Consider the following 18,663-nt stretch of genomic DNA (forward strand, 5'->3'; position numbering starts at 1 on the left):
TTCATTTAAAAGCAGTGGAAATATATCCTGCAGAAGCTGAGGATGTTTGTACAGATAGCAGTGAGCACCTATCTTTCACAGAGAGACAAACCACCAGGCCCCAGATAAAGACTGACTGAAGTAACGAACCTCTGATTTCTTCGCAAAGTAAGGCTGGTCATGGTGGATATAGAAGGGATTGCAGCAGAGATCCACTTGAAGACTTGTTAGACCTGAGTTGGCTCTCCCTAGAAAGTGATGAAGAAGAGCCCCTTGCAATACTGAGTAACCTGGAGGTTGACGTCCTAACAGGAAGCAGCGAATAGCGATGAGAGGGTCTTTTCAGGTTGGAGGGCAGTGATCAGTGCTGGGGCCACAGCTCACCACAACATGTATTAATGATTTGGAGGGAAGGCAGGTTGTAAGGAAGACACAAATAGTTTACAGAGACAAAATGAAAGGTTAAGCGAACACTTACACACCAACGATACGCAGGTTGGTGGTGTTATGGATAGTCTGGAGGGACGTCAGAAGTTGCAGTGTCACATAGATAGGATGCAAGACTGGGCGGAGAAGTGGCAGATGGACTTCAACGCGGATAAATGTGTAGTGGTCCATTTGGCAGGACCAACGGGATGCAGGAGTACAATATCAAGGGTAGGAGTCTTAGCAGTGTTGAAGAGCAGAAGGATCTTGGGGTCTGGGTCCATAGGACTCTTAAATCGGCCTCGCAGGTGGAGGATGTGGTCAAAAAGGCGTATGGTGTACTGACCTTCATTAATCGAGCGATTTGAGTTTAGGAGTCAGGAGGTAATGCTGCAACTCAGGAAGGATGTGGAAGCTATTGAGAGGGTGCAGAGGAGATTTACAAGGATGTTGCCTGGAATGGGAGGCATGCCTTATGGAGCTAGGTCTCTTCTCCCTGGAGAGACGAAGGTTGAGAGGCGACCTGATAGACATTTATAAAATGTTGAGAGGAATAGATAGGGTGGATTCTCAGAGGCAATTTCCCAGGGCTGAAATGGTTGCTACGAGAGGACGTGGGTTTAAGGTGCTGGGAAGCAAATACAGAGGAGATGTTAGAGGTAAGTTTTTCACTCAGAGGGTGGTGAGTGAGTGGAATCGGCTGCCGTCGGTGGTGGTAGAGGCGAACTCGCTGGGGTCTTTTAAAAGACTTCCGGATGAGTATATGAGATCTAGTGGCATTGGGAGTTACAGATATATCTATGGCTTGGTAGGTATAGATGTGATCGGCGCAACTTGTGGGCCGAAGGGCCTGTTTGTGCTGTAGCGTTCTGCATTCGGTGAATGGGTAGAGAAGAGGCAAATGGAATTCAATGTGGGAAAATGTGAGATTGTTCTCTTTGGAAGAAATAATGAGAAGGCTGATTGTTGTTTAAATGGAGAGACTGCAGGAAGCTGTATCAAAAAGGGGGTCCTTGTTCATGAAACCGAGAAAGTGATACAGGTGCAGAAGGTCATAGGGAAGGCAAATGGAATGCTGGCTTTAACTTCAAGGGAGCTGGAGTATAAAAACAAAGAGGTGTTGCTGCAATTGTTCAAGGTACTAGTGGGGCCACGATTCTACAGTTCTGGTCCCCTTATTTAAGGAAATATATATTATCATTGGAAGCAGTACAGAGGAGGTTTACTGGAATAATCCCTAGTATGGAGGGACTGCCATAGCAGGCAAAATTGGACAGATTGGGCCTGCTGGAGCTCAGAAGAATGAGGTTGCTGCATCCTTTGAACACTTTGGAATTGGAAAAGAAGAATGCAGGACACTGAGGAATTTGTTCTGCCCTTGAATCACCTAAGGAAAGAGTTGGAGTTCAGAGAATGAGAGGCGATATAACTGAAGTATGTAAGATTCTTAGGAGGGTGGGGGTTAGACAGGGTAAATGTTAGGGGGATGGTTTCACCCATAGGAGAGTATAGGACCAGAGGGCACACTCACAGAATAATAGAATACTCATTGAAAACGGATTTGAGGAAGAAGTTCGTCTCTCCAAGAGTGGTGAATTTTTGGAATTTTTTTACCTCGGGAAGCTGTGGAGGCTGTGTCTTTGCACATTTTCAAGGCTGAGATTGATTGGTTTTTAATCAGTAGGGGAATTAAGGGTTACAAAGATAAGGCAAGAAAGCGGACTTAGTGAGTATTAGGTCAACCATGATCTTATTAAATAGTGAAGCAGGCTTGAAGGGCTGAATGGCCTACTCCTGTTCCTATTTCTTATGGTCTTGTTCATCTTTTTAGTTGATGGATGCACTGTATGAAGTCTCTATTGTCTTTACACAGGTGTCAGTTGTGTTTTAGTGGCTGAGCAGCATTCCGATATTAGTTCCCCTGAACCTGCCGATGTATTATCAATTTCGTATCCTGTTGTCCGTGAAGAATCTTCCACTGAGGGGATGCCTTGCCTGAGTCCAGATCAGAATCCATAGAGGATCACACTGCTAAAGAGCTGGTATCTTCCAAGAGTGAAAGTCAATTGGCACCCATGCTTCAATCCCTGATGAACCTTCCAACTAGAGCTACAGGTCTGCACAGAAGCTGTGTCAGATCTTTTTGGGCTATTGAAGCTGCAGAATCTTCCCATTGCCCATAATGGAGCAACCTCATACAGAGAGAAGTGTGGCTATCTCATCACTGCCTACAGAAAGGCATCCTCCGTGGAAGATTCTTCAGTCAGCCTTCATTACAACACTGGAAGATACAGCTATGACTGCCACTCCAGAAGTTGAAGATCATTCTTCTTCCAAAGCTCTTTCCTTGAGTGCTTCAGGGATGGAACAAAATCCTCAGTGTCCTGCGTTCTTTTCTTCCAATTCCAAAGAGTCTAAAGGCTGATTCTCTTCAGTTTTCTCTCTTGGATTATTCTTTTGTTGGAAAGTCTTCGTTATCCTTGCAGTTCAGTCATCCTGCAATCTACACTCTGCTTCCTAGCAATGCTGCTAAAGTATTGTCCTAATCTGCAGATGGTGACGTCTTACCAGATACAGAAGAGAATCCTCATGTCTTCCCTAACAGCCAAGAACACTGAGGGAGATTGAATCCCCTAGGACTGTGACTTGGGAAGAGGAAGGGTAGGAATTGGAGTTGACTAGAATTTGTAGTTGTAATAGGGAAATGCAATGTAAATAGTTAAAGAAATATGCCGGGATTTACCACGCAACCCATCGTGTGTTTCACCATGGCAAGAGGTGGCCTGCCATTGGCTGGGGGCAGAATCTTTTGGGTGTCAGCTGTTACTAATGGGATTTCCTTTTGAATGCACCCCTTGCCACCATGAAACCTGCGGCCAGGGTGTGCTGTTGGTGAGACTGGAAGATTTTGCCGGTGTGAACGGCTGGCTAGAGAATTGTGACCATAGTTTCATGTTGTTTTGAAGTTTTGCTTTCACTGAACACTGACCTTTGTTCACCTATTAACACATTTTTGCTATCTTATGTTAATGACACTGTCAGTACTTTCTTTTAGTCCTTAATACTACCATTGACATTTCTGCTACCTTGTGCTCCACACATTTTTGTTACAATCTTTCCTAGCTCTCACCTTATCACATAGCTCTACCCCCTCTTTTTATTTATTTGTGGGGCATGGGTGTTTCTGGCTGTCCAGCATTTATTGCCCATTCCTCGTTGCCTTTGGAGGGCAGTTGAGTCACCACATAAGTGACTCTGGTGTCATATGAAGACCAGACCAGGTAAGGACTACAGATTTCCTTCCCTAAAGAATATTAGTGAATCAGATGGGTTTTTCTGACAACTGACAATGGTCATCAGCAGATTCCTAATTCCAGATTTTTTTATTGAATTCAAATTCCACTATCTGCCATTGCAGGATTTGAACCCAGGTCCCCAGAACATTTAACTGAGTTTCTGGGTTCATAGTCTAGCAATAATACCACTAGGCCATCGCCTCCCTGAACATTACAACGGTCACTACACTTCAAAAACAGTATATAATCCAGAACGTTTCTCTCTCTCTCTCTCTCTCTGGCTTTGAAAGAGAGTGATATAGACTCGCAGGGCAGGATTTTCCAGCCATGCTCGCCCCATGATGGGAAAATCCCTGCCCAAGCTCATTGGACCTTTGCATGATCTTGTCCCTTCCGCTGGGTGGGAGGGGAAAATTCCGCTCAAAATGTTTAACTCTGTTTCTGTCTCTATTAAAGGGAAAAGTATTTACTCAGCTTGGGGGCAAAGAGTCATCAATATTGGGTTGCCATAGCCAAGCAGATGATGGGCAGAAATTTCTGGCCGCTCTCGCCCCAACACCGGAAAATCCCACCTGAGGTCAATAGACCTTTGTACGGTCTGCCCCCCACTTGCCACGATTTGCGTGGCAGACGGGATAGGAGAATTCTCCCCAATATGTTTGGGCAAGATTTATGCAATTCTGCCATTAACCAAAAAATGAATTGTAAATCAACTTTGTCGCTCATTAAGGAAATTTCTAAGAAAACAGGCAAAAACGTATGCATACATCTGTCATTGATCCATCCTTTTCATTACTCTCTCATACCAGTCAAAGCTTTTTCTTTCACTACTGTCTTGACTTCCTCAAGCCCAAGGAGCGCAGACTAAGTATACCTGGTATAAAATTGGACTAGCCATCCAGCACCAGATCTGTCTGGACCACAGCATCAGGTGTTTTCAGGCACTTATCTTCCAAAATTGCCTAGTCCCCAAAATCATCCCAGACAGCGTTACCAACCATCTCCTGAAGCCCCTCTCCACTTCCCCCACTGCCCTCATCTCCATCAACAAATGGGAGGAGTTCATAGATTCCTTTGTCATTAAGATTGACGTAATCGACTATGTTGCTTCTCCAGTTTTCCTTTCTTAGGAAACCCAGCCTGGCCCTGGGCTCCTCCTTGTCCTTTGCTGCATTCCCAGTAACTGCTGACCACACAACTTCTGTCCTTGCAAACTGTCACTCTGTCTTTTCTTGCCAAAGTTTTTGATGTGTTGTTGCCTCCCCGGGCCATGCTTATCTATTCTGCAATCCTACGTTTGAAGATCTCCAATCAGGTTTCTGCCCCTGTCACAGGATTGGAACAGATCAAATCTTAGTCGCAAATAATGTCCCGTGATAGTTAATGCAATGTATTTACTGTCATCATTCTTCTTGATGGGCAGCAGAATGGCACAGTGGTTGGCACTGCTGCCTCACAGTGCCTGGGAACTGGGTTCAATTTTGGCCTCGGGTTGCTGTTTGTGCAGAGTTTGCATGTTCTCGTGTCTGCGTGGGTTTCCTCCGGATGCTAGGGTTTCCTCCTATAGTCCACAGATGTGCAGGGTAGGTTGATTGACCATGCTAAATTTTCCCTTAGTGTCAGGGGGACTAACAGAGTAAATGGGTGAGGTCTAGATGGGATTGTTGTTGGTGCATGCTCCATGGGCCCAATGACCACCTCTTCAACTGAAGTAGTTCTATGATCCTATTCTGTGAATCTATTGGCAGCACACTTTTCTCATCCCAATGCCTTTCCTACATTCTTTATTTCAGTGGGAATGCCGTTCTCTATCCAGTTGTAGCCAGAGTATGTTTTTCGTTCTTTTGAGGGAATGTTGCTGACAAGACCGGCATTTATAGTTCTTCACTAATTTCCCTTGAGAAGGTGGTAGTGAGCCGCCTTCTTGATCCACTGCAGCCCATCTGTTTATAGGTACGCACACAACACTGCTATTAGAAAGGGTGCTCCAGCAGTTACAGTGAAGAATTAGTGATATTCTGAGTCAGGATAGTGTGACTTGCAAGTGAACTTGCAGGTGGTGGTGTTCCAATGCATCCTTCTAGAGGGTGGAGATCAGGTTTGGAAGGTGCTGTTGAAAGAGCCTTGGGCAAGTTGCTGCAATGCATTTTATATATTGCACACACTACTGCCTCGATGTTGATGGAGAAAGGGTAAATGTTTAAGGAAGTGGATGAGATGCTGATCAAGTTGGCTGCTTTGACCTGCATGCGGTCAAGCTTCTTGAGTGTTGTTAGAGCTGCACTCATCCAGGCCAATGGAAAATACGCCTCCATGTTCCTGGTATGTGCTGTATAGATGGTGGAAAGACTTGGGGAATCAAGAGGTGAGTTAGTCACCACAGCATCCCCAGCCTCTGACTTGCTCTTGCAGTGACAGTATTTATAGGTGGTTTAGTTCAGTTTCTGGTCAATGATGATCCATAGAATGTTGATGGTACAGTAAACAAAAAGCAAAATACTGTGGAAGTTTGAACTGCGGACTAAAAATCGAAAGTGCTGGAAAAACTCAGCAGGTCTGGCAGCAGAGCAGAGAAAGAGAAACAGACATTTCAAGTCCAATATAACCCTTCTTTGTAAGCACCTGCTTGCCTCTTAGTAGGTCGACACTGTGCAAGGACATGTTCTGGTGCTTAGCTGCAGTGCTTAGAATCATCTTGTTTGTATACAATTTCAAGTTTTCAAAACCATACATAGATATGATTTGACATTTTGAAGGTTGACCAAAACAGTGAAGTGAGCTCTGGTCTGTTATACATAAGGTAGATTTTGTATGTTTTGTACTCGAGGTGGCGGGAAGGCTTTCATCCTCCTCTATACATAAATCTCTGAAACCTCCTCATAACCCCATGTACCGTGGCTAATTCACCCAACCCACACACCCTGAGACACTAAGGTGCAATTTAGCATGACCAATCCACATCTTTAGACTGTGGGAAGAAACCGGAGCACCTGGAGAAAACCCACATGGACATGGGGAGAATGTGCAAACTCCACACAGACAGTCACTCAAGGCTGGAATCGAACCTGGGTCCCTGATGCTGTGAGGCAGCAACACTAACCACTGTGCTACCCCATTATGACAGACAGGAGGTGCAAAGCTTTGATAATATAGATTTTGAGGTGTGCACAAAAAACATTCAAGGGTATAGAGGAACAACTAACTTCCCGTTTTTTAAAAAAAAATCTGATCCTCCTAAGCTACTGTTAGAGAATGGAAATATGTGTTTTCCAAAACAATCAACAAATTTGTTTAAAAAACATTAATTTTTAATGAAGGAATTCTAACCTCAACTTTCACAAAATCTCATTCATGTTGTCTGCATCAGATCTAAATGAACAATTACCATATCTTAAAAAAAAATCCACACGGTCATGTTTTTGGATTAGGAGAAGGTTTAAAGTAGGCAACTTATTGCAATGGTCTCTCAGACTTTTAGGGGAATTACTATTTTGTAGTAAGTTTTTGTCATATCTAGTAGCACATATTTAGAGAAAAACAAATGTTCAGCCCAGGCTGACTTGTCATCTCTCAGCCTTGGAGTTTTCCACAGCTGATTCCGAATTAATATTTGATTGCTGTAGTAATGTTCCCTTTTATGGGTCCAGCATGCTCATGGACACGTCATTTCCATAAAAATAGGATGTTGTCATTTAGTAACTGTCTGTTGCTTGTCATTTCACATCTAGGGGCTGGGCTGCAAAGGATCCTCTTTTTGAAATGAAGAAGGGATGGCTCATGATTCCAACGTGCTGTCAGCAGGCTAATTTGGCTTAATTACCATCCACTCAAACATATGTACGTCATCATATGACAGCAAAAGTCTATTTGTTGGCTGAGTCAGACAAAAAAATTGCAGCTGTTCAGTTGAATGAGCATTGTGTTGTAAACAAGTCCACTGCGGGCACGCAAAGTGAAAAGACCAAGCCTGGTATAGATTTAGATTTGTTACAAATTGACTGCAGGAATAATTATGACCAAAATAGTCTCAGTCGATGGCTTGAGGCCAGTTTTCAGGTTTCCGATTGGCGGGAATGAGATTCCTGAAGGGTTTTGAGGAGTCTTAGCATATTCCACATGATCTGAAGATGCTTCAGCAAGTGTGGTTGCAAAGGCGATGAATTGTAAGGTCAAGCTGAAGAAAGTTTACCTCAGCGTCCATTCGCGATTTGAATCGTGACACTGGAAATGGAGTGAGACGGATTGATCATCCTGGGCCCAAAGTATGGTGGTGCAGGGCAATGCAAAGAATAAGTTGTGAAAGAGAGCCTTACCTTGTCAGTCCTGGTGAACTCATTTAAGGTTTTCCCTGCAGCGATCTGAAGGTGCTTCAGCAAGGAAGCAGCTCAGGAAAAATGCTGATGTTCTGGATGAAGTTGTACTGTCTGCTGCTTCAGAAAATTGAATTTCACCAGACAGTACTGCTAAATGTACCTTACCTTTCAATCGTGCTGTGTCCACTGTATTCCTTGCCTTCTCAATAGAAGCGTGATTAGTGCTGGTTGGTTGGCAATAATGTGTAAGTTAATTTGATAGTGAAGTCTAATCAGGCATCAGGCCAGCTGCATTGGCTGGGGTGGGATGGGATGCTTTGTCCATCTGCTGTATTCTTATATAAATAACAAATCCAATTAATTTAATACTGAATTGTGAGCAGTTTTCTGCTGTGTGACTCAAGAGTAAAATGGGGTTTCCTGACTCATTCCATTGCCAAACCCATCCTTGATTTGGACTGGTTTTGGTCCAAGGGCCTAACATTGAGGTAGCTTGTTAACCCACTGTCCCATTCAATCCTTTATTACTTTGCTTTTCAAGTTTGAAAGTGACAGAAGGAAAGGAAAATGGGAAGATACTCCAGCTTTCATTATATCTGCAGTAATTCAGGTCGGGGCACTGTTGAATTGAGGTATATCTTAATAATTTGTCAAAATAGTCTTAAAAAACATTCCCTGTGTAAGTAATACACATAATTACAGAAGACGTTGAATGTTAATGTTTTTGGGTCATTGCAGACAGAAGTAAATGCCAATTTTCACCCCACCTGTGGAGTTGTCACCACCCTGTGAAAAACTAGTTGTTGTAATATGAAAAATAGGGAAGAATTGTATAGCTATGAACGGGTGCAGATTTTTAATTACAAATTTAAAATCAGAATAGTAGGGGCCATGGCTTCTGGTGCTATCTTTTGATATGATTTGCCATCGAGGGTGTACCTAAAAGCAAATCTGTAGCAAATGTTTAATAACCATGTACTTTAAAATGGCAGAGTGTGATTGAATGTATAGATCATAAGGTGTGGAAGCAGAATTAGGCCATTCAGCCCATTGAGTTTGCTCTGCTATTCAATCATGGCTGATAAGTTTCTTAACCCCATTCTCCCACTTTTTGTCTGTAACCTTTGATCCCCTTACCAATTAAGAACATATCCATCTCTGTCTTAATTACACTCAATCATCTGGCCTTCTGTGGCAATGAATTCCATAGATTTACTACCCTCTGGCTGAAAAGATTCCTCATCATCTTAATTCTAAAACTGAGGCTGTGCCCTTGGATCCTAGCCTTGCCTACTAATGGAAACATCTGCCCCACATCCACTGTATCCAGGCCTTTCGATATTCTGTAAGTTTCAATGAAATGCCTCTTCACCCCCCTAAATGCCATCGAGTACAGATCCAGAATCCTCAAACACTTCTTATTTGAACCTTCTCCTATGAACATTCATTCAACTTTTATTCCATTTATAAAGCAGCTGTGATGCTGGTTAGAGATGGCGGCTGGCCCTGACAGTGAGATCGGAGAATTTTGGTGCTCAACTAAATCTCCATTCACTGTAGTGGGACCGGAGAATCCCAGCTGCGTGCGAGGCTGGAGAATCCAGCTGAAATATTTTTGGTAACAGAAGCTGATGTGATAAATTATCTTATTTCCTTCCTATGTTGTTATTTCCCAAAGTGACATCCACTTTTAAAACCATAATGGAATGTTGCAGCAGCTTCTGACCGACATTTAAATTGCGTGTAAACGTTGAACATTTCGGTTCCTAATGCAGCTTGTGTATGTTGCTTGAAGTGTGGAGGGAGGGGGATCTCTCCTCTCAAAAATGTGGGTTTGAACAAGTTAATCCTCAGGTAAACATCTGCAGCAGTGATCTACTTTTTTAATTTCATTCCTTTCTTTTCTCTCTTTAGAGCTGGAAAAGAATGAAGACTTCAACAGTGAAGATTATGAGTATGAAGACGAAGCTAAACTCGTTATTTTTCCAGACCATTTTGAAATTCCTTTGCCAAACATAGAAGAATTGCCAGCACTGGTCAGTGAGTGTGTTCAACAGCATATATTGTTATCTCAGATATATTCACGATCCTTTGTATTTGGGGTAGAGAGAGAAGGTTGAGGGAAAAGTACAGTCCTTTTAAGCTGAGCATGCTCACCCTATTCCAAATGAGATAGAAAAAATGTTTCTTTTTATTTATTGGTATCACAAATTAGGCTTACATGAACACTGCAATGAAATAACTGTGAAAATCCTCTAGACACCACCTGTTTGGGTACAGTGAGGGAGAACTTAGCATAGCCAATACACCTAACCATCACATCTTCCAGACTGTGGGAGGAAACTGGAGCACCTGGAGAAAACCTACACAGACACAGGGAGAATGTGCAAACTCCACACAGACAGCGACCCAAGCAGGGATCTAACCTAGGTCCCTGCTGCTATGAGGTGGCGGTGCTAACCACTGTGCCACCGTGATGTATAATTTAAGGAAACAGTTTTTAAGACACAAGTTAAAGTTATCCTTGTTTCAATTTCTGTTCTGAATATAGTTTTAATCAAGTACCTAAAGAAGTGTTGATTGTAAAGTATTTTTAAATTACATCAGTTAACGTGAGATCTCTTTATTCTGGGAAGTTTGTAACGGATTTCAGAACTAGTTAAACTATTTATGGCTTAGATTTGAAATGAAAATGAGATCAACCATTAGAAAAATGGGGACATGGGACATCTGTAACTTTTAAATGAATGTTATAAGTCTATGATGCCCAACTGCACATCCTGCATGTTAATGCAAAGCACTGGGGAAGTGCTCAGAATGCTGTCATTTTCTATCATTCTAACATTGAAGGCTTTTGATTCGATTTAATTATTATTGTCACATGAATTGGGATACAGTGGAAAGTATTGTTGCTTGCGCACTGTACAGTGAAAACATACTGTTCATAGAGGGGGAGAATCATAGAATCCCTATAGTGCAGAAGGAGGCCATTCGGCCCATTGAGTCTGCATGAACTACAATCCTACAGGACGTATCCTCATAATCCCTCATTTTTACCCTGCTAATTCCCCGACACTGGTTAATTTAGCACAGCCAATCAACCTAACCCGCGCATCTTTGAGGGTTCAGAATATAGTGTAATAGTCAGAGCAGGATGTAGAGGAAAATCAGCTTACTCAGTGCAAAAGAACAAGGAGGTTGATGGATTGTAGGGGACAAAACTTTCACATTGCTGATGACACCCTTCTGCATCACTGCTTCCCACATCACAACCAGCAAGAAAGGTCAAACTGTGTACATATGTGTATACAGTAAGTCATGGAGAGAACACTTGTGCTCAAATAATGCTTCCGGTGCCTGGGCAGATCATGGGAAGAGGTGATGAGGGGTATTTTACTGTATTTGTCGACTAAAGTGGTGAAGGTTGTGGAGGCCTGCTGTGGACTGCACAGTTTTTCCCTGTAGGAAGGGTTGTCTTTAGCCTGGCAGATGAGATGGACGATCCTGATGTGGATGTCAACAGGTCACCCTGAAAAGAGTAGCTGGAAAGTTGGTGACAACTCACGTATTTGGATGCTGAAAACTGCTAGAACCCCTAAAAAGATCATTAATAAACATTTAAAGTTAATTTAAGGCTTTTCAGGAGTTACAGGGCTATTGTTTCTCAGTGTTACACGGTGAGCTGAGGTGCTTTTTGTCATGCCACTTTGTTTGTGGGGACATAAAGCATTGGGCATGATCTTCACAAGTTGCTTACTGCATCACTGTTATCACTGTGTAGTTACAGGATCAAGGTTCCAGCAACTGGCAGCCTACCATTGTGCAATGTCAGTTGTGAGTATAAAAACCCGATTAACATCATTCTTCATCAAACCTGACTTTGCCATAATGTCTGACACATTGGCATTTGAAAAGTCACCAGAGTATAGAAAAAATAATAATCGTACCACTCCTAGATAATAATACTAAGTGAAACACATTGCTCTTTAGAGTGCAGTGCACTAATGTGCTACTGATACTGTCCAGTCATGTTTAGAAACTCAGATTATGCTGAGTTCCAGAGACAGGGTGTTTTTCTGGTTCTGTGGTTCTAACATGGATGATCTTGCTGGCTCAGAAAATCTCTGACATTGTCACATAGCTCATGGGTCATTTGATACTAGGTTATTTGCTGCTATTTATAACAATCAGCTCCTCACAAAAAAAAACGGGAACAGTACAGGAATGTATGTAAGACTTAAATGCTCAATGAAATAAAGCCTTGTGCTAATTCCTCCAATATATTAGGAGCTGAGTCTGGGGTTTCCCGCCCCTGCCTGCCGCCAGGATCTTCTGGTCCTGCCAAATGTTAATGGACTTTTGACTGATCCATGGTAGGTCCCACTATGATGTGGGTATGCCGGCGTTGGACTGGCGTAAACACAGTGAAAAGTCTGACAACACCAGGTCCCACTATGGCAGGGCTGGAGAATCTCTGCCTGATAATTGGCAGGCTTTTTGAATGTACGGAACATAAAAGCTGACTGCAATTTTGTCCACACGTACACCCTTCCAGCATGTTGGCACTGGTGGTTAGCACCGCTGCTTCACAGTGCCAGGGAAGCAGGTTCAATTCTGCCCTCTGTCACTGTTCATGTGGAGTTTGCATATTCTCCCAATGTCTGCATGAGTGTCCTTCGGGTGCTCCCATTTCCTCCCACAGTCCAAAGATGTGTGGGTTCGGTGGATTAGCCATGCTAAATTGACCCTAGTGTCATTAAGGGTATTAGCAGAGTAAATGTGTGGGGTTACAGGAATAGGGCCTGGGTGGCATTGTAGTTGGTATAAACCTGCTGGGCTGAATGGGCTCCTTCTGTGTGTACTGTACAGGTACTATGATTCCAAGAAATGTTGCTGTATAATGATGAAAAAGGAGACCAAAGCTTCGATGGCCTGAGGTCCGTTTCTAAGCACCATTTGGCAATTCGAGCAACCAGTAACTAATTCCCCCATAACAGTTTCCCAAAATGATATCAAGGCTCCTGTGAAGTGGGAGCATTGATTTTTTTTTTTAAAAAGATTAATCTGTTCCTGAGGAAGGCTAAAGCTAACTGTGACAAATCACTTAGTTCAGCAAACGCAGCACAGACCTGAGACCATTCTGTAGTATGGCATCATTTTAACTCGTCTCAGTATTTGTGTACCAGAAGATGCTGAACACTGTGGTATGTTGTCTCAGTGGGCGTGAAGGCTCAGCATTGTTAAGGTGGTGATTGTGTATGGGTACGCTCTGTTAAAAAGAAACTTGTCCTTTGTGAAGTTACCTTGCAGACCAGTCTCCTGTAGAATTCCAAACAACTCTTTATTTAAGTTGCCCATGGAGGGCCACTGACATTATTTTGAAAAACTCTTATTGAGTCATTGTTTTAACTTCACTCTCTTTCTCACCCCCATTCCACCAGGTGACAATAGCATGTGATGCTGTCCTTGCTGCGAGGTCTCCATACAGAAGACAGGATTCTGATTCTTGGGAAGAGGAACTCAAGGGCTCAAAGCATGAAAACAGTCTGCAACAACTGGACAATGGAGTCCGAATTCCACCCAGGTCAACAACCTTCCCTACATTGAGTGTGTTGCTGTGATTCAGTCAGTCTTCATTTTGATTTGTTTTGAATATTGGTAACTTACCTTCTCTCTGGCTTGTCAAAATCCTTTAGAATTGATTGGGCGTTCAAACCTAACCTGATCTATGGCAGCTATTGCTGTAAAACTAGGGATGTGGCTTACTTACCTGCAACTGAGCTGCTTTTGATGGTTGCCTCATATATGTGTGTATAAACAAGATGCCATTTAAAATGGTAATACTTTCCTGTTGCTTCAGTAGAATTTTCCTCACACTGTTTTATAACTGAATCGTCTGAAATAGGAACTTGTATTAATATAGTGGCTTTATAGGGTGGCACAGTGGTTAACACTGCTGCCTCAGAGCTTAAGGGACCTGAGTTCAATTCCTGGTTTGGGTCACTGTCTGTGTGGAGTTTGCACGTTCTCCCCATGTCTGTGTGGGTTTCCACCGGGTGCTCCAGTCTCCTCCCACTGTCCAAAGATGTGCAGGTTAGGTGCATTGACCATGCTAAATTCCCTCTTAGTATCCCAGTATGTGTAGGTTAGAGGAATTAATGGGATAAATACGAGGGGTTATGGCCTAAGGGCCAAGTGGCTTCCTTCGGCACTGTAGGGTTTCTAAATCATAACCCTTGACCCCCTTTTTATGACCAAAAAAAATCCCAAAGTGCTTCACAGCAAATTAAATACTTTTGAAATATAGTCACTATTGTGATACAAAATGCAAAAGCCAATTTGAGCACAGCAAGGGCCACTAAATGGCAGTGAGATAAGACCTGTTAAGCTATTTAAATGAAATTGGTTGAGGAATAAAGATTGACCCTTCTCTTATCCAGAAAGTATCAAAGGTTCTTTTTTGTCCACCTGAGAGATCACAGGGGGCCTTTGTTTAATGTCTCATCCAGACGAAGGCATCGCTGACTGTACTGTGCATCCTAAGCTTTGTGCTCAAGTCTCTAGAGTGCAGCTTGAGCCTTGAATTTTTGATGCCGGACTATTTATTGTCTGCCAAATAACATTATTATATTCTGTCACTGTCTAACTCTAACTTTGCACAGCCTTGATGAGTTGTGATACTACCAGTCTACCGTTTCATCAGTCACTTTTCCTTGAGACTTGACAGTGCTGCGCTTTTGCTGCTGAACTGTGAGTGAGGTAGCAATTGATATATGTGAAGTAATTGATACTTTTTTATGATTGTGGAAGAGGATAATGGACCATAACTTCTGATGGAGGAGCAATTGAGTTATGCTACCACTCTGCTTAACGTTAGTTACCTAAAAATCCAGGTGATCCTATCTCACCCAACCTTCCAACTTGGGCTAGGCAAGATCAGTGCAGGGCAGCATGCTCAGGCAGATCACCATCACAAGCAGCTCAGTTGCAGATAAGTAAGCCGTGCCCCCATCTTTACAGCAATAACTGCCATAAACCAGGTACGTTTGAACGTTCAACCGAGCTTAAGGAACTTTGACAAGCCTGGGTGAGGTTAAATGGGTAGGATTTACAGAGGGGGGAAGTGAGATTAGTTGGGTCTGGCAAGAGAGGCTTATGGCTGAGAGTCAAGCTGGGCAAGAGGCACGGTGGTTGAGATGTGGGCTTGGGGGTGTGTAGGGCAGTTGGGAATCAGATGTCGGGGTTTGACTTAGGCCTGGTGGCGGGGAGGCAGGGGGTGGGGGTTAGGGAGTCTGAGCCTAAAAGGGTGGGGGGGGGGGTGGGGGGGGGGGTAGTGGTAGGTGGTAGTGGGGAAGGTATTAGGAAGGGGTACAGGAGATCTGTGTGGGGTCAGGATGAGTCATTGCTACAGTTCTTCTGACTGTTTTTGTTTCTGGGTAAGTATTGCTGTAATACTGTCAGTGAAGTTTGAGATTTAAATTGCATTTTTACATGGTTCCTGGTACAGGGCAATTGCCATGCAGTCCTTACTTGGGTATGTCCAGTGGTAGGGGAAGGGGGTCCCCAGCGTCTTTGGGGTACCCCCAGATACGCTACCCTGGAACTCAGAAGTTAGGGTATAACCTTTATCATTTTCTCATTCATGGGTGATATTGTTACAACATTTATCAACTTTGTATGTGTTACATTTTCATTAAGTGATTCCAGAAGTGATTGATAGACTTAGATTTTGCATAGATTCTGCCCTGACAGATTGTTCAACATACTTCAATGATTTTTTTTTGTAAAGATTGAGTCAATTTATAAAGCATGAAAACTGTGTTACTTACGGCAGTGTTTTGTCATCTCTTGTCCTTCCACACAATTTCTCAGTGGCTGGAAATGTGCCTGGTGTGACCTGAGAGAGAACCTTTGGCTGAACCTGACCGATGGCTCCATATTGTGTGGGAAATGGTTCTTTGATGGCAGTGGTGGAAATGGGCATGCTCTGGAACATTACCGCGAGACCCGTTACCCTTTGGCAGTGAAATTGGGAACCATTACTCCAGATGGCGCAGGTTAGTTAGTTCATCCTCTTAAGTAATAAGATGTGATTTGATGACCTGGTTTATTGCAGGATTGGCTCTTACCTCCTGACACTGATTCTGAAACGGGCATTTCTGAGCTCTCTGAAATGAAGATCTCGAAAATGCAAATTGTGATTTTCATTTTTTTTTGCTGAATGGAACATTGAACTTGCACAAACTGACCATTAAAGAATGCAGCACAATGGAGGAGTGGTGGGTATGGATGTCTGTGGGTGTGTGTGGGGAGGGCTCCTGACGCCCATGGGGGGTTCCCGATGTCAAAACCTCACACGAAGAGGTTTTGAATGGAATTGTACAGCACTGAATTCTCTCTCTTTCATGCCGCTACTCATAAAGGAGCACTCTGCACTCATCTCCAGCTAACAACATACAGACCAGCAGCAGGCCATTTGGCCCCTTGAACCTGCTGAACCATTTGATAAGATCATGGCTGATCTGCTTCTGGTATTTCCAGTCTACGCCCTTTAACCTTTGACCCCCTTGTCAATCAAGAATCTGTCTACCATGACCACAAAGATGCTCAATGACCCAAACTCCGTTGCTCTTTGGGGAAAAGAATTCCACAGACTAACTACTCTTTGAAAGAAAACGCTTGTCCTCATCGCCATCTTAAATGGGAGAGCCTCTTTTTAAAAAAATGTGTCCCATCTCTCTCAGCATTCACCCTGTTCCTGGTGGCACAGTGGTTAGTACTGCAAAAGGGACAGAGAAGGGTCATAAATCCACATTCAACGTTTGAAACTTACCTCAGAATCTTATTTGTTTCAATAAGGTCATCTCTCATTCTTCTAACTCCAGTGGGCTACAGGTGCATTGTCTAAACTTTTATCGTGTGACGCATATGTTGATATACTGATGATGATTTAGTAACTATTTGTACAAAAGTCTGTGTCATTTCAGTGATTGCTGGTGATGTAAATGCTTTACAGCCCTGGCAAGTCTTCATTTAAGCACCTTGAATTAAAATTATGAACTTCTTGAGTGTGCACACTTCTGATGTGAGGCACGTGATTGTTTGTGATAAAACATCTCAAAGTCAGCCTTGATTGAACAAACTCAACAACTCTGGTCTAGTTGGTGGTGAAAATGTCCTCCTAGTCAGAAGAAAGACTCTAATCAGATACATATTAGGACCATACTTTAACCCATTCAATTAAGAAGACAGCTCCAGACACACATTGCTTGTGGCAAAAATTAATAGAAAATTTCTATTTTCCCCCTCCTTTTCTGGGGTTGTAGTCTTCAGGCGTAATCATAGAATCCAACAGTGCAGAAGAAGGCCGTTTGGCCCATTTGAGTCTGCACTGACCACAATCCCACCCAGACTCTCTCCCCACAAACCCATACATTTACCCTAGCTAGTCCCCCTGACACTGAGGTAATTTAGCATGGCCAATCCACCTATCCTGCACATCTTTGGACTGGAGAGGAAACTGGAGAACCTGGAGGAAACCCACACAGACATGGGGAGAATGTGCAAATTCCACACAGGCAGTGACCCAGGTTGGGAATCAAACCTGGGTCATGGCGCTGTGAATCAGCGGTGCTAACCGCTGTGCCATGGTGCTGCCCCAGAATGCTGGCGCATTGCTGGCCAGTATGGGGATTGAACTGTCAACCGTGGCGTTATTAGCACCATGCTGTAACCATCTGAGCTGACCTAGTACTGCCTGATTTTTGGTGAGATGAGCTGGTACGATTGGGTGAGAAACAAAAAACGAGGAATGCGCCTGGTTTCTCGCCGCTCCTAATTGTTCCAGCGATGTTTGGGGCGCGAAGCCAATTTCAATACTAATGACATGATTTACATATCATCAATGCCAGGTTGCCTGGTAGGCACTGCCCGGCCCTGCTCTCGACCACCTAGGGGCTACAATGAGATGCAGATGGGGGGGTGATTGGCGTGGGGAAGGGGGGAACTCTGCAGTCGGGGTCAAGAGGTGGGGTGGGAGGAAACGCTGCAGGTGGGGTGATTGGCGGCTGGGTGGGGTCTAATCCATCCCCGCTGGCAAGAATTGCGTCCTGGCACTTTCTTTGCACTAAGCGCTATAAGATTGTGTGCCTTGCTGCTCACCAAAAAACAGTGCGATTTCTCTTGTTTTCTCACTCGGCACTTAGAAATTTTTTTGTAAGGTCGTGCCCCTTGTCCTGGATTCCAGTTCCAAGAGATTAGTGATAGCGACTGAGTCTAGTCTGCTCCAAACAGCCTTGTGGGAGCATGACCGTGTGATGCAACACAGGATTTGGCTGAAATCTCTGCCATCCCAGCAGGCAGGTCACTGAGAGTTGGTGGATTCTATCCACTGTGGTCCCAGCTGCTGATATTTGTGGACTTTCCATACCATTGCCAAAATTTATTATGTATTGAAGAGCACAGACAAAGAAGATAGACACTAAAAATGGCTAGTGCACTTGTTGTAATGATGCAATTGCTCACTGTGCAAGTTCATAATCAGGAATATATTGCAACAATCACCGGAAAAGCAAGAGGGAGAATGTCCTTTTTAGGGGCTATTTTCCAATCTTTAGTGCGTTTTTATGTTTGTAATCTGCACAAGTGTA

The 18,663-nt window shown here is 43.5% G+C and overlaps 1 protein-coding gene across 1 annotated transcript in view; it reads left to right on the forward strand.

The window, feature by feature from the left end:
* The window catches only part of usp13 (ubiquitin specific peptidase 13), a 92,921-nt gene that overhangs the window by 20,351 nt on the left and 53,907 nt on the right, over nucleotides 1-18,663 (forward strand). The window contains exons 4-6 of the mRNA XM_080185631.1: nucleotides 9,929-10,050; nucleotides 13,456-13,598; nucleotides 15,887-16,071. Of these exons, the coding sequence (XP_080041757.1) occupies nucleotides 9,929-10,050; nucleotides 13,456-13,598; nucleotides 15,887-16,071 (450 nt within the window). The remainder of the gene's footprint in view (nucleotides 1-9,928; nucleotides 10,051-13,455; nucleotides 13,599-15,886; nucleotides 16,072-18,663) is intronic.

The sequence above is a fragment of the Carcharhinus amblyrhynchos genome, chromosome 3 (assembly GCF_965287045.1).
Source record: "Carcharhinus amblyrhynchos chromosome 3, sCarAmb.v2.hapA, whole genome shotgun sequence".
Classification (NCBI taxonomy): Eukaryota; Metazoa; Chordata; class Chondrichthyes; order Carcharhiniformes; family Carcharhinidae; genus Carcharhinus; species Carcharhinus amblyrhynchos.